At 37.1% G+C, this 16,044-nt stretch overlaps 1 protein-coding gene across 1 annotated transcript; it reads right to left on the bottom strand.

The window, feature by feature from the left end:
• Window positions 1-11,517: 11,517 nt before the first annotated feature.
• LOC148579494 (uncharacterized) lies at window positions 11,518-11,898 on the bottom strand. The gene has a single exon (XM_088490405.1). It carries the CDS (start codon window positions 11,896-11,898, stop codon window positions 11,518-11,520), a length of 381 nt encoding a protein of 126 aa, XP_088346531.1.
• Between the last annotated feature and the right edge of the window lie 4,146 nt (window positions 11,899-16,044).

Here is a 16,044-nt window from a genome sequence, read left to right as displayed (position 1 = left end):
GAATCTAATTTCACTTTTTGTCTACATACTACTAATGCTTTTATAAAATATTTGGGGACCCCATTGCCCTAAAGAAGCTCCGCCCCTACGTACATGAGTTAATCACGTTACCGTAGGTGAGAACGCGGGGAGTTGAAAATATTATAAAAAAGGTTAAAATATATTCTTTGTTCTTGAATTTTGTTAAAAATTTTTAAAATATATTTAAATTGTTTTGTTTTAATTTTGTCTCAAAAGTTTTTGATTTGTATCAAATATATTTCTAATAGTTAAATTTTTAAAAAATTTAAGACAAATTTAAAAATAATACATGAAAATTATGTTTGATTTGTTTGTGTTGAGGGTTGTTCTTATGAAATTGTTGTTAAATTTATTTTAAATTTTTTAAAAAATTAGTTGCCAAAAATATATTTGATGCAAAATAAATTTTTTTTGAATAAAATTAAAACAAAATAAAACTTAGAGATATTTTTAAAATTTTTACTAAATTTTAAAGATAAAAATATATTTATTCTTAAAGAAATGTCACATAGAATATAGTATAACAAGTAACAACAACCTGTGATGATCGAAAATATAATTTTAAATTAAAGTATGGTGTCATAGATAACGTAATGATATATTTATAACTATATAAAAAATTTAAAAATTACAAAAATAAATGTTACTTTCCAGTATAATATAATTTTAAAAGGGAAAAATGTCACAACTCACAAAAGAGCTTCTACCGGCCACTTTTTTTTTTTTCTTTGGTCAAGTGTACCGGCCACTTTAAATTTTGGAAAAACTACCAAAAAAATCCTTTTTGTGAGAAATATATGTCATCCCAAATAAAAAAAAGAAACACGTCGGCAAAAGAGCGAAAACCTTGTAATGCAAAACGATCATTAATCTCCAGCCCCTTTCCATAAGGCCTCTCTGACTCTTTCGAATGATCCTTTTAGCCCTGACTCATGCCATATATGGCACGTTTTTTGTTCGCTTGTGACTATTTTCCCCATTTATTGCCGTTATTTTCAAAATTAATTATTTGAATCTCACGATTTAAATATATTATTAATATGCCATTATTTTTATATAATAATTAAATATTTTATTCTGTGAGTTTTTATATATAAATTTTAGATAAATTCTACTCAATCCTCTCTAAAATAAAGGATAAATTATCTTTTTATAACATATCTTATTATTATTATTATTATTATTATTATTATTAGATAAAAACACAATTAAAAAAGAACCCCAATTTTTTCTCTCTCCAGTATATGATTCGGAAAAAAAAAAAAACAGATACAAACGCGAAAAAGCCAGGACAGAGGACTCACCGTGGAGAGAGTGGCAGCACAGTGAGAGACCGGGGTCGAGCTTGGCCGTTGAAGACGCGTGGCAGGGAGGACAATCGACGCTGGTTCGAGGCCGGTGCAGAGACCATGCTGGACAGGGACGTCGCTCAGAACTTGTGTTGAGGCGTCGACAGCGACGACGTGTGGAACTAGGTTGAGGTGGCGAGGGGTCGGTCGGCGTTAGCGAGTACGCCTGCAGCTGGGTCGACGCAGCGTTGCCAAGGACGCGTGGAATGGAGCTTGCGAGGAGCAACAACGGCACGGGACCATGCTTCCAGTTGGAAAAGGAGAAGATGCGACGGCGCGATGTGGTGGCAGGGGAACGGGAGCGGCGCGATACATGGGAGAAGAAGGTGCAGTGGCGGCGGTGAGGTGCGTTGGTGACGACGCAACAGGGAAGGGGGTGTGAAGTGGTTGCGGTAAAAAGAGAAAAAGGTAGAAGGTGAAAGGCTAGGGTTATGGTGGATAAATGGGATGTGATGTCTTTTTTGTTTTAGTGGGTTTGGGTGTATTTACGTTGTTCGCAACTTCTGTTGTCTATCTAGTAGACTCTCTGACGTGGTTTGATGACGTGGATTATTAATGACACGTGTCACTTCATAATTTGACCACATGTAATGATATGATGATGGGTCAAACAGTGACATGTGGCATGCTAGCGTGGATGGATGTGTCACGTGTCATAATACTATTCAATTATGTGTCACAACATTAATCATCCATATGTTATTCACTATGTCATTATTGTAGATGCATCAAATTGGTTCGTGACTTTGCATTAAGAGCCCGTTTGGGAAACTCTAGAAGTAGCTTTTTTAAGTTTTGACTTATGAAAAGTAGTAGTATTAATGTCGGGTGCAATTTTCAAAACCAAATTGCAACTTTCTAAGAAGCTATTTTGGAGCTTATAGAGAAATTAAAAAAAATGACTTCTCTCATAATACTTCTACTTTTCATTACATTTCTTTAAAATAAACACTTTTAGAGTTAAAAATCCAAATACAAAATAACTTATTTATAAGTTACTTTTAACAGAGTCATTTATTATTTAAGTTATTTTATCAAAAGGAACTTAATTAAGTTAGTTACCCAAATTGGGCCTAAGTGACTTATTTTAGTTCTTGAAATTGAATGTTATTCTCCAAATTAGTCCCTTCAATAATTTTTTTTCTCTTTCTTATGAATTCAAAATTCTCAATATTTTTGAATGCACTAATTTTAATTATAATTTTTTTACATATTTTTTAAATACAAATAATGTTGATAAATATTATTAAGATTTTAGTTTTTATCATACAATTTTTTTCAATAATTTAATACTAATAGCTACGCCACTTGAAATAATTTGTTAACTTCTTATGCAATAACGAAGAAACTACATACTCCTCTTGAGATAAGATCATTAATCAAATGACTAAGTTATCATCTCTTTCTATAAATATCCCAACAAATTAAGGTATTTCTCAACTCAATTCTCACATAAATCAACTTAAACTCTTGCTGATTTAGGTATTGGAGTCTCTTATAGATACCTCCAACTATTGTCTTGGAGTTGACATGAAGGTACTTCAAGCATCTTACCAATGGCGGAGCCACACAGTAGAAAAGGGGGGCCAGGCCCTTAATTTTAATTTTCTACTTGTAAATTATATGTAAATTTCAGTTTAACCTCCCTTAAATTTTTATTTTAGTCTTATTTTATTGTGTAAATATTTTTAACCCCCTTCTAATATTTCATCTAGCTCCGCCCCTGACTCTAACTATCATCTTCGGCCTGTTTCATTTAGCTCATTTACACACAACTAGTTTAAAGTACGCCTCGTAACAATAATTATATGATTGATTTAAAAAACATAATTTTTTAAGTTAAAAAAAGAGTATATTTTGATTCTTGATTTCTTGTTAAAAATACACGTGTTTTTTTACGAAAATAAAAAAAATGTATTTAAGCATACATACATACATACATACATACATACATACATACATACATACATACATACATACATACATACATACATACATACATACATACATACATACATACATACATACATACATACATACATACATACATACATACATACATACATATTACAAAATTTATTAATGTTAAATTATTATAAAAAAATAAATAATTAAAACTAACATCTTAAAAATATTTTAAAAAAGTATTTATATTTAAATGACATGTGAAAAAATAGAATTAAAATTAGTGTATCTAAAGATATTGAGAATTTTGAACTAAAAAAATAAAAGAAAAAACTTGTGAAAGGACTAATTTTGTGTATGATATTCAATTTTAAGGACTATAATAAGTCACTAATGCAAAGTCAGGGACCAATATGATGCATCAACAACGCGACATAGTGGATAACATGTGGACAATAATGTTGCACATGGGGCATAAGCTAACAAATGGCCAAATAGTATTTTGGCACGTGATATACCTGACCACGCCAGCATGTCACGTGTCACTAATGATTCACGTCATCAAGCCACATCAGCATGCCGTTAATGAAAAATAGATCAGGGACTAACATGATGCACTTTTACTAATTTTAGAGACGTAATTGGTACAATTAAAATTTCAAAAAATCTCAAGAACCATATTGGAGCTTAACTCTAACAATATATAACTTTTTCTCCAAAATTTTTGTGGGAACAGGTGCCATCTCTCCTCTACACATAGGCTACTTTTGTTTCCAAAATCATAATTTGGGATTGAGATATAAAACTAAAATTTTAGTCTTGAAATACAAAATTTTAATTTTTTTAGTATCTCTAAAAAATAGGAACACAAGAGACTGAAATTTTTCAAAATGAATACTAAAACTTTAATAACATTTTTTTCTTAAAAATACCATTATTTAACTTTTCAAACTCTAAGAGCTTGTTTGGATGCAATTTTCAAAAAAGATATTTTTTAAAAGATCTTTTACAAAAGTAAAAGTGATTTTATGTTTGGATATCTCATATAAAAAAGATCTTTTCATCTATCAATTATATTTGGGTAAAATAAGATAAAAGTACTTTTTTGTTCATTTTTTATGTGAAAAATAACTTTTTTTTAAGAAAAATTTTTTTTTTTAAAAAAGATGTAAATTGTAATTTCTCGAAATTTTTTTTATTTTTCTAGTGCTGCACTAAATCTACCTCTCAATTTTCAGATTTATCTTAAACTAAACATAATATATATTGAGCAAGGTTCTGAGAAACGAACCGGTCATCGAACCGCTCTAGTCACTGATTTACTGGTTTATTGGTCCAACAGGTTCAACCGTGATCCAACCAAAAAAACCGTTTTAGAATAATATAATAAATAAATTATAAAAACATCCTAAAATATAATTATAGTTTAATATAAATCTTAAAATATCTTCCAAATTTAAAACATTACATAAAATGTCATCAACTCAAAATAGTAATATATGTATGTACTTTATTATTTTTTTTAACTGAGCATGCTAATTAAGATGTAAAGCAGAAGCCAAACTACCTGCATTGCTCTAACAATGGTGAAAAATAATTCATAAAAGTAGAAAATAGGTTCAATATAAGATACATGATTAAATAAAATTATTGGAGCAATTTCCCATGGAGCAGTTTTTCCCTTCATTTTATCCCTTGATACCTGCAATAAATCGAAGGAGACAACAAACACAAAGAAAGCCATCACTTCACCACCAAATTAAACTTAAGGCCAAAATGGACAAACCCTACCAATAAATTACCATCTCCTTTAAACTAAAAGTCAACACAGCATAAGCAGGGTCTGCAGTAGTGGTTTCACTGAGAGTATGATCAAATTGATTCAACAGTTATTATGAGATCATCTACCATCATATATACACTAGCTTAGTTTGAACACCCTAAAAATATTTTTTTTCACCTTAAATTTTAGGGGAAAAAACCATTTTCAAGAGCTATGTCTTAAATTTTTGTATTACAGATTATTATTTCAAACACAAACTAACTTAATCAAGTAAACACTAAAACATTGGTACATTAACCAAAGATTAACCAGCAATTCAGGTTATTATTTTTGTATTACAGGTTATTATTTCAAACACAAGCATTCGCCATTCAGCAGTAATCACACTAAACCTTTCACCAAAGATTAACCAGCAACCAGCAATTATAAAACAGAATATTGGTACATTATGAACCAGAGCAATTACAAAAAATCACAAAACATTAAATGAAATTTTGAACAAAATTTTCAGAAATTAAAAGGAAGAAGAACCAAGTATTCAGAAATTAAACAGAATCAGTAACCAAAGCAAAATTAAAAAGAAGAGCCAGTAACCAGAGCCACTAACCTTCCAAGCAAACATGAGAAGAGAAAAATTCCAGGGAATAATCTGACCAGCAACACCGATCGGTTCATACAATGTTTGCACATGATGTTGCCCGTCAGCAATGGTTTCAATGTTTGCAATGTTTCCAATAACAATATTACAGGCTTAAAGCAATCCATTAATCTCATAGATAATTAGCACATTGATACACAATAAAAAAAAATTAATAGTAGCAAGGTTGGAATAAAAAATATCAGAAACAAATCACAAATTAACTGATTAACTAACAAACTAAAATCACAATTACAGTTACAAAAATAAAAAATACCTTCGAGGGAAGGGCTGCGCCATGGAACAGAGCTGACGCCGCTGAAGGGACAGGAGTTGAAGGGACAGGAGCGCGGTGGAACAGAGCTGGCGTGGCGGGACAGTGGCTGCGCGATGGTGGCTTTGACGTTCGAACGGTGGCGGCGCGATGGAGGGAAGGAAGTTTGCGACGTTTGCTGCGCGATGGAAGGGAAGTGAGGGTGCAGGCGGTGGCTGTTCAAAGTTGGAAGTTTGCGACGGTGGCTGTTCGAAGTTGGAAGTTGCGATGGCGACGGTAGCTGGCGGTGGTTGGACGGAAGTGAGGGAGTGAGGGAAGAGCAGTAGGTCGATGAGAGAAGCTCTGGCTAAGTGTGAGAGAGGCAAAGAACATGTTTTGCTTAGGGCTGAACTCTGAAGTTAGGGTTCTGGATTCCTCTCCATAAAAACGACAGCGTTTCAGCAAAATTAAAAAAACCGGTCGGGTTACGGTTCGGTTCGACCGACCGGTTCCTGACCGGTTCAACGGTTCAAAGACAGTTTTTAAAATCTACGATTTTAGCATCTGACCGATTCGTTTTTTGTGTCGGTTTACGGTTCAACCGGTTCGACCGGCCAGTTCAAACCGATTTTCAGAACGTTGATATTGAGATATAACTCAATTTAATACATTTTACACCAAATACAATATAATTTCTATCTCGCAATCTCTTCTCCCAATCTCAATCTTTCATTATCATCTCCTTTCCAAACATAGCTTTAAATATTTCTGAAGACACAGGAAGTGGAAACTAAAACTTTAGTTATATCTTTTTTCGAAAATACAGAAAGAAGAGGCGACGACATGGAAAGCCACCGCTGCCACCGTCAGCGTCGCGGTTGTGGTGTAAGGAGAGAGATAAAGAGAGAACAAAGATTGAAGGAGAAGAAGAAAATTTGGGCTAAGGAAGGAATGAAGGGTTAGAAGAAGATGATGAAGGAAAAGGAAAATACGACAATGTGTGGAACTACTGCTGCCTCCGTCACCATAGTTGTTGCTCTTTCTATTACACCTTCATTGCCTTTTTCCTTTTCTTTTTCTCCTTTAGATTCCAAAAGTTTCAATTTTTTTTCTATTTTAAATTTTATTTGAATTTGACTGACTGGTATCAATTATTATTTGAGATTTATGAGATTGATGCACAACCTCTCAGTGGGCACATAAAAATTGTGTTTCTATCATCTAATTGTTAGTAAAATTTTCACACTCATTCATATTCCATCAATCAAAGATCCAAAATTTAACCTCTTGAAATTGTTGGGGGTGCTCATTGTTGTTGTGGAAAGATAATTCAGTTGTTATTTTTAGTGGTGTTCATAAAGGCAGTGATGATAGTGGTGCTATTGTTCAAGACGTTAAAAGAAGATAGTGATAATAGGATTGGATTAGTTGAAGAGGGGTAGAAGTAGGGGTGGAAATAGATTATATCAGATTAGACTTCACTCTTAGCAGACTAGGCTTGTAACGTATTTAACTGGCTAGCTTTGTAAATTCTGAGAAATTAGTGAATAATTAGATAATAAATTAATTATTATTCAAAGATATTAGAAAATTAAATATGATAAGTTAGAAGAGTAAAAATAATTAACACACGAATTTCTATTCTAATTTAAAAAAATTTGGTCTAAAGTTTTGGTTGGACACTTAAACCGGACCCAAGGCCCAACATAAAGAAGTCACACTTGGTCTTCTTCCCCATTCATTCATTGAAATCACGCTGAGGAGAAGAGGGAAAACGTGGAACCCTAGCCTTCATTCCTTCCTCAACTTCAATTTCATGTAACTTTCAATTCAGAGTTTCGATTGACGAGTCGTCAGTGGCCACGCGTTCATCTCAGAGTCCTCTTCAATTCTAATGAAACATTGTGGTAAGGAAATGTAAATTATGTGCCTAGTTTTTCCTTCTTTGTATTTCGCAAATTTGGATTTTGGTATTGAGAGATTCTGTGATTTTGTTTGTTTAGGAATACTTAGTGGTGGATAATTGTTGAATTTTGTCTAATTAATCCATGGATAAGGTAAGAAAACTCTAAACCCTTGTGGTTTGTTCAATTATGTGAACCCTATTTATTAATTTGGTGAATTTCATGGAAATATATTGAATTGTGTTAAATTTGGTGTTGAATTGGAAAATTGGAGCTTGTTGGAATTGATTTGGAGTCTTGGAAGCTTGACGTTCGGTGTTTTGAGCTTAGGGAAGAATCGGCCTAAGTATGATTTTGGTTTCTCATAGTTAATATATAATGTTGCGTGAAAACTTAGGCTAGTTGTTTGTAAGATAGGTTGAACGGTATGAGTTGATTGAGTAATGTGGTTAGTAAATGAGTATTTGTATATGTATGTATGACATTGGCAGTAGTATTGTGAAATTGAATTGTTAATATAATGAGTTGATGATGATTGGAAATTGTTAATATAAATGTTGAGTTTGGTGGAAAATTATGCATGAGATTTGTGAATAACAAAAAGGGTTTGTATATTGATATGTGATGGAATGATTGAGTGACATGAGGAAGTGGTTAGAGGTATTTGGTATTGATTCTGAATATGAAATGGTTGGTTAGATTGCTTAGAGGTGGTATGTACATTTTTTTTGAAACAAAGGAGCTCAACACAAGAGTGGAGCAAAATAAGAAAACAGACATAAATTAAAGACAACTAGATAGCACCACACAAAGCAAAACCATATCCCGCTGTCATCTTCGGCATTGCCATCAACAACAAAAGGGATTCTGATGCCTCCACTCCTCAAAACTCTGAACAGATGCGGTAATGGTATCTTCTACACTTTTTCCTGCATTTTGAAAAATCCTCCTATTCCTCTCCATCCAGACGTTCCACACAATAGCAAAGAAGCAAATTAGCCATTTCTTTCGCTCTTTCTTTCTCATAGTTACACCTGTCCAACTGTGAAAATGTTCCTTTACAGTACCAGGAAATGACCACTTCCTATCAAAGTGATTCAGCCATGCGCACCATACCCGCCAAGTAAAATCACACCTAATAAACAAGTGATAAACATTTTCAGCATCCTTACTACATAGGACACACATGTTGTTGTCATGACCAACTATCCCAAACCGGCACAATCTGTCCTTTGTATTCACTCTGCCTATCAAGACAAACCATATAAATAGCTCCACTCTTGGCGGAACTAATCCTTTCCAGATAGAATTGGTAAAACTATAACTTGTTATGTCCTCCGGGAGCGTATCCTCCTGTAATACCTGCACAAAAGAGTTAGTAGAAAACACACATTGTTTATCAAACTTCCACACAATCCTATCCTCACTGTTTGGCGCTAAATTAACCACTCTCAGAGTTTCATGTAACTGATTTAGAAGTTCCAATTCCCACTGGAACGGCTCACGCCTCCATTGAAAGTTCCAAACCCAATCTAACCCGTCCCATAACCCGCAGACCCCAATGACACATCCTTTTTGCATTGAAATCGAGAAGAGCCTTGGAAACCTATCCTTTAGGGGACCACAGTATAGCCAGACATCTTCCCAGAAACGCGTTCTTCTCCCATCTCCAACCTCCATGGACAACCCATTTATCATCTTCTCTCTGACATGTTGTTCCTTGATCTGTAGCTGACATATATCCTTCCAAGGACCTCCTTTAGTGGGCAATATCTGAGTGGATAATAGCTTGTTAGGATTGAGATTATTGCACGAACACACCACCTTCTTCCACAGCGGACAATCCTCCTTTGAGAACCTCTACCACCATTTAAACAATAGCGCTGTGTTACGTATCATCGCGTCTCCAACACCTAGCCCACCTAGCCTTTTTGGCGCTTGAACCACTTCCCATCTAACCAATGCCAAACCATTCCTTCCATCTTCTCTACTCCACAAGAATTTTCTCTGTAGTGAAATCAACTTTTCAGCAACAGCTTTCAGCATCCTGTACAAGCTTAAATAATATATTGGCAAGCTATTTAAAACAGCTTTGATGAGCACCAACTTTCCTGCTTTATTAAGCACCTTCGACTTCCATAAGCTTAGTTTTTCCTCCACCTTGTCTATTATAGGCTTCCAAGTCTTAACTAACTTCGGATTAGCTCCTAGTGGGATTCCAAGGTACCTGACTGGCAGAGCCGCTTCCTTACACTCTAACAATCTGCACATACGTCTCACCCACAGTTGATCTCAATTGATTGGTATTAAACTGAATTTGTCGAAATTGATGCTTAACCCTGACATTAGTTCAAAGCAACGTAGTAGTCTCTGATAGTTCTTCACAGTCTCTTCCTCCGGCGGACAAAACAATATAGTGTCGTCGGCGAACTGAAGGTGCGACAACTCTATATTATCTCTCCGAACCAACAGAGGAGATATACGACCATTTCTAACTGCCTCTCCGACCATTCTATGTAGTACATCCACCACAAGCACAAATAAAAAGGGGGATAGTGGGTCGCCTTGCCTCAAACCCCTTTCCATCATGAATGGCTTCGTCGGTGAACCATTTACCAACACAGACATAGAAGAAGTACTGACACACTCCATTACCCACTCCCTCCATCTTCGACCAAATCCCATCTTCTGCAACACAATGTCCACGAAACTCCACTTTACTCTATCATAAGCCTTCTGAAAATCTAGCTTGATGATTGCCGCTGCCTTCTTCCTTAATTTGAGCCACTGCACAGTTTCACACGCTATAAGTGCTCCGTCATGTATTTTACGACCCTTGACAAACGCACTTTGTGTCTCCCCGACCAGCTCTGGCATCACTGCTCTCATCCTCCTAACTAGCACCTTTGAAATCACCTTATAAACACAACCAACCATGCTAATCGGGCGGAAGTCTTTGATTTCTTTAGCCCCGCTGAACTTAGGAGCCAACGCAACCCATGTGATATTAGAGTCTTTAGGTAACCTAGCTGTCTGAAAGAAAGCAATCACAGCAGCTGTAAACTCAGTCCCAATTTCTTCCCAGCACCTCTTTATAAAATTCATATTGTACCCATCATTGCCTGGTGCTTTAGACGATTCACAGTCCCAAACTGCCTCTCTAATCTCTTCCACTGACGGTAATACCTCTAACGCTATAGCATCCTCTTCAGATATCCTTGCCACTAGCCCATCTCTGAATCCCACCCTAGCAGACTTCTCCTGATGATACAATTGCCTATAAAACTCTCGGATAGAAATCTTTATTCTAGCTGAGTTTCTAATCAGTCTTCCATTAATAACCAAAGCATCAATTCTGTTATTCCTCCTTCTTGAAGAAGCTATTTGGTGGAAATACCTGGTGTTCTTGTCCATATCCTTCGCATGCTTCGATCGTGACATTTGTTTCCAGTGTAGCTCTTTTCTAACATACCATCTCTCACAACAAGTCACCAACGCCTTTCTTCTTGCCTCCACTGTTCCATCATATGTTCCACTGCTTACCATGTCATCTATCTTCTTTATCTCATTCTCAAACTACAAGATTTTGTTATCCATGTCACCAAAGTTGTCCTTGTGCCATCTTCTCAAAGGAATTGTCAAGGCCTTCAATTTATCTGTAAAATCTACCTCTCCAAATCCCTCCATTCCTCTTTGACCATTCTTAGGAAACCTTCATGGGTAAACCATGAGTCAAGACTTCTGAACGGTCTTGGGCCGCCTCGCATCCTTGTGTCTTCCACAATCATCGGGCAGTGATCTGACAAACCCCTTGGTCCTCCTTTTAGTCGAGTCTCTGGAAACTCCTCAAACCATTCCAGGCTAACCATTACTCTATCAATCTGGCTACATGAGCTCCCTCTAAACCAGGTATACTTGCGATCATTGAGCGGCAAGTCTACTAAGTGCATATCTTGTATCCAGTTCTTGAATTCTTCAGCAGCTCCTGTTAATCTATCCGCCCCCTTTCTTTCCTCCACCTGAACAATCTCATTAAAGTCTCCCATAAAAGTCCCCCATAAAACAACAGAAAACCTAACATAATCCAGCAATATAGCTCAACTCCTCCCATACAACCATTTTCTCGTCTCTAGCATGAGCACCATAAACCAAGAAAAACGCGCAATTAAAGTTATTCTTCAACAACACACCTTCGATGCACATCCACCTCTCCCCTTTATAACAGTTATGCATTTTAAACATACTTTCATCCCACATTAAGAGCAGCCCACCCGATGCACCCTCAGACGCAACATATTCCCAGCCCACACTATCGCACCCCCAGAGACGGACTACATCAAATCTAGTTACAACATGCCTTTTAGTCTCTACCAGTCCTAGCATATTCAAGTTATTTTTCATCTTCAAATCCTTTATCATTCTCACCTTCCCATCCCCCCTCAACCCCCTAACATTCCATGAGCTAAAAATCATTTTAACAAATTATTACACACCTTATTTTTGTTTTTGGGTCTGCATCGTCTTGCTTTCGCCCTTTGTTTAGCCATTCTTCTTTTCTGAGCATTTTCTTCGTTCTGAGTTTGGAGTATCGCCATAATATCCTCTTCTTGGTCGTACAAGATTGCACCAGATTCCACCGCCAATTCCCATGTCCTTTTGTTCTCTGTCATTTTCTCCTCTGCTTTAGAACACTGGTTATCCTCCGATCCACTATCATGTTCACTATCCAAGCCATTCATTATAGACGTTCCAGCTTTGTCCCTACCCTTCTCCGAATCTTTCCTGCCTATCATATCACCTCGATGTTTAAGACCAATACTTTCATGATCTACACCGTGCTTTGACGAGGTCGTATTTCCATTTTCACTACCAGCGTCATTTTCGCCCTCTGTACTTGTTTTTCCAGTATCATCCCCTTCTTCACTAGCATTCCCAACCCCTCTAAGCATATCGGCGTCCTCACCATCATCCCTAGAGCACCTTGTGACCATTCCTCCAAGTTTCTCCACCACCACTTTCCTTGCGTTCAACTTATCCCAAACTGCCATGTTCGTCCCGGCTTCATGGCTTCCTGGCATCGACGCACCAGCACCTCCGTCTACCACAACCGCGTCATCTTCAGCCGGGTCCACCGTCGCATTTGATCGTTGCAGACAGACGCCTAGCTGGAGCCTCCACGCGCTGGCCTCGCCGTTCGCCACTCGCCCTTCTCCATTGCGCCAGGTCTGCGGGCTACCGTGCAGGGCAGCGCGCTCATCGCCATGTGGTTTCTTCGAAGCAGCTGCGCAAGGATCGGGAACCTTCTCCCCCCAGAAACCCTGCATCCACCAACCCGGTTCAGTTTGGTGTGGCCCAGATTTCCGGACCTTGCCTCCATTCCCAACGCTACCTTGGTTCGGGCCTGATGAAGATTGCTGGCCCAATTGCAAGATCAAACCCATATTATAGTAACTTGTGTATCTGGCCCAATCTTCATCTTTTTTGTCATTTGTTCTTGTTATTTTTTCCCTTATGGCTCCCTCATCCAGCTCACTTGCATTGTTTCCACAAAGCCCAGACCTGGTTCTTTCTGAATCCTCTCCATCACTCATCATGTCGTATCCCATGAAATTAGCTTTGTCTTTAACTCCTTGTTGATACGAATCAGCCGTTACCATTTTCAATAAGTTAATTTTTGAATTGGCATTATTCCACTCATTCAAAATTTCTTCTGAATTTACTATTCTGCCCTTGTCATTTTCCCTTCCCCTCATCACCATCGTTGCCAACTCCGCTGCCCTGTCCCTGCATTCCGGCTCATTTGATTGACTTGCTGGATCTATAGCCATAATTTGAGAGTGGCTTGTTGCATCATTATCTCGTTTCTTGCTACTTGTTTCACCAGCGTTAATCTTTTCCGGCTTACACTCCGAACTATATGTCTCTTCACCCACCTCTTTTACCAACACGTCAAAACCACTGAGCCCAATTGTAAGATGTATCCATTCGTTGATAGCATCTAATACACATGTATCGATTTGCACGCGTCCGACACTAAAAGAATTGCATGATTCTGTCAAATTATCACAGCCCACCACTTCACCCCATTGACTCCCGATGATATTGAAAGTGTCCACCGACCAGGCATGTAATGGAACTCCATAACATTCTAACCATACTCTCCTAGTTTCACTTCGCTCCGCCTCCTCCCATCTCCAAACATTATGGAAGAGTTGTAGCAGACTGTTCAATTTAAATGTGTAGGTTTCTTCTGCGCTTCGCACGCAGTTGAACGTCAGAAGAGCTTTATACGCACCGAGTTCTCGTATTTAGACAACTTGAGGCAGAATTTTCGCGATCTTATCTTCCATAGATCTAAATTCAATGGCCTTTGTCGTCCCTCCTACTAAACTTCTCTGCAGCCACTCCAAGTTATCTTTTGCCACCGGTACTTCAATCTTTTTGGTCCACCCATTTTCATGTAGGACTTGTTCTTTTTTATCCTTCCTGACCTCCATTATTTTCAGATGCGCATCATGAGCCTCTTCATTTTGTTGTCCCCGAATCGTCTTGTTTCGGGTGTCTTCTCCTTTCTGTGACCTCTTCGTATCATACACATCTGATATCCTTCGGTACTTCGCTTTCCCTACAAATACAACTCTTCCTCTCAACCTTAACCGATTCATTTCTCTAATTGCCTTCAATGCTCCTCCCTTCGTAGTATATCGTATGAACGCAAAAATGTATATATTATCGCCTTTTTGTTTACGCGATAAATATATGTCATTTATGTGTCCAGTCCAGTTGAACAACTGAAATAATTCTCTCTTAGAGATGTCTTGAGGAAGGTTATCCACGAAAACGGAAAAAGACTCTTGCTCTAGCCGTCGATACTCTTCTCGATTCTAAATTCTCGGATCTTTGTCATGTTCCCTAGCTCTACCCCTCCCCGTGTTTTCCACCCACGCTCTCTCTCGCTCTCTCAATTGTTGATATTTGATGTTGATGTTAGTAGTGATTATGAACAGAAATTGGGCTTTGGTTGATAAATTTAGGTGTTGAGATGTTGAGATTATATGTACTGATGATGAGAAGTGTTTGAAAAATAGGTGAATATGATTTTGGGAGCATTAGAGTTGTTTTGGATGTAAAATAACGGTATAAGAATTGAGGTTTTGGAAATATAAAGGTTTAGTGATTTTTGGTAAAACTTAATTTTTAACCAACTTCGGCAGACTATAACTTGAGTCTCGGATTTTGGATTTGAATAAAATTTATTTCAAATTAAAGATAATTTTAAGAGTTTTAAAAGGATTTAAAGATTGAGGAAATCAAAGTTTGGTAGAAGAAGTTATGGACATTGGAAGTTGGGTACAAAAAACTAAATTTGGCTAAGTTGCAGAAAACTTAAAATTTTGGTGTGCGTGCTTACGCACGCTATCGTGCGCACGCACGGACCAGAGCGTGTGGTTGAGCTCGTGCGTATGCACAAGAGGTATGCGTACGAACACCCTGAGGATTTTGCAAGTGTTCATATGCACACTATGATGCGTACACACATGTTGGGAAGGTCTCTCTGTTGCGTGCGTACGCACACTTCAAGCAAATTTGGTGGTGTGTACGCACGCATACATGATGCGTACGCACAGTACCTTGTTTTACACTAAAACTCTATTTATCACTCGTTGAACTTTCGGCAAGCATGTAAACCTCCGAAACCACTGTTTTGATGAAAATACACTATTTTTAAACTATCAACCTTTTTTTTAAGTTTTCCAAACCTTGAAAACTTTGTTTAAGGTCCGATAGCTAGGTTTTAGGTTATGAAATAGGGTTAAGAATGTTGATGGGGCTAGTTTTTGTATCAAAAGAGAGTTGAGAAGTGAATAATTAATTCGATGAGATGTTGAACGTGATGAATGAGATATGATGAGAATGGTTGTGATATTATGAGATGATGATGACAGATTATGATTGAGTTATATGTGACTGGGTAAGAGACAGTAGCGTTGTCCACTTGCTCCGGGAGAAGAATGATGAGAACTGAGTTTAATTATGAATTTTAATGAATATGAATGAATCAAAGTGATATTAAAAATGAGATTGAATCTGATTGTGATATGTCACCGGCTAAGAGGTAGTGGCGTGATCCACTTGTTTCGGGTAAAAATTGAGACTCTGGGTAAGATGCAGTGGTGTTATCCACTTGCTCT

The sequence above is a fragment of the Arachis ipaensis genome, chromosome B10 (genome assembly GCF_059453495.1).
Source record: "Arachis ipaensis isolate K30076 ecotype BB chromosome B10, ASM5945349v1, whole genome shotgun sequence".
Classification (NCBI taxonomy): domain Eukaryota; kingdom Viridiplantae; phylum Streptophyta; class Magnoliopsida; order Fabales; family Fabaceae; genus Arachis; species Arachis ipaensis.
This window is presented reverse-complemented; position numbering and strand designations above follow the sequence as displayed.

Excerpts from the sequence above, each read along its gene's own strand:
- LOC148579494 (XM_088490405.1), bottom strand. The coding sequence starts at position 11,898 with ATGGGAGACTTTAATGAGATTGTTCAGGTGGAGGAAAGAAAGGGGGCG.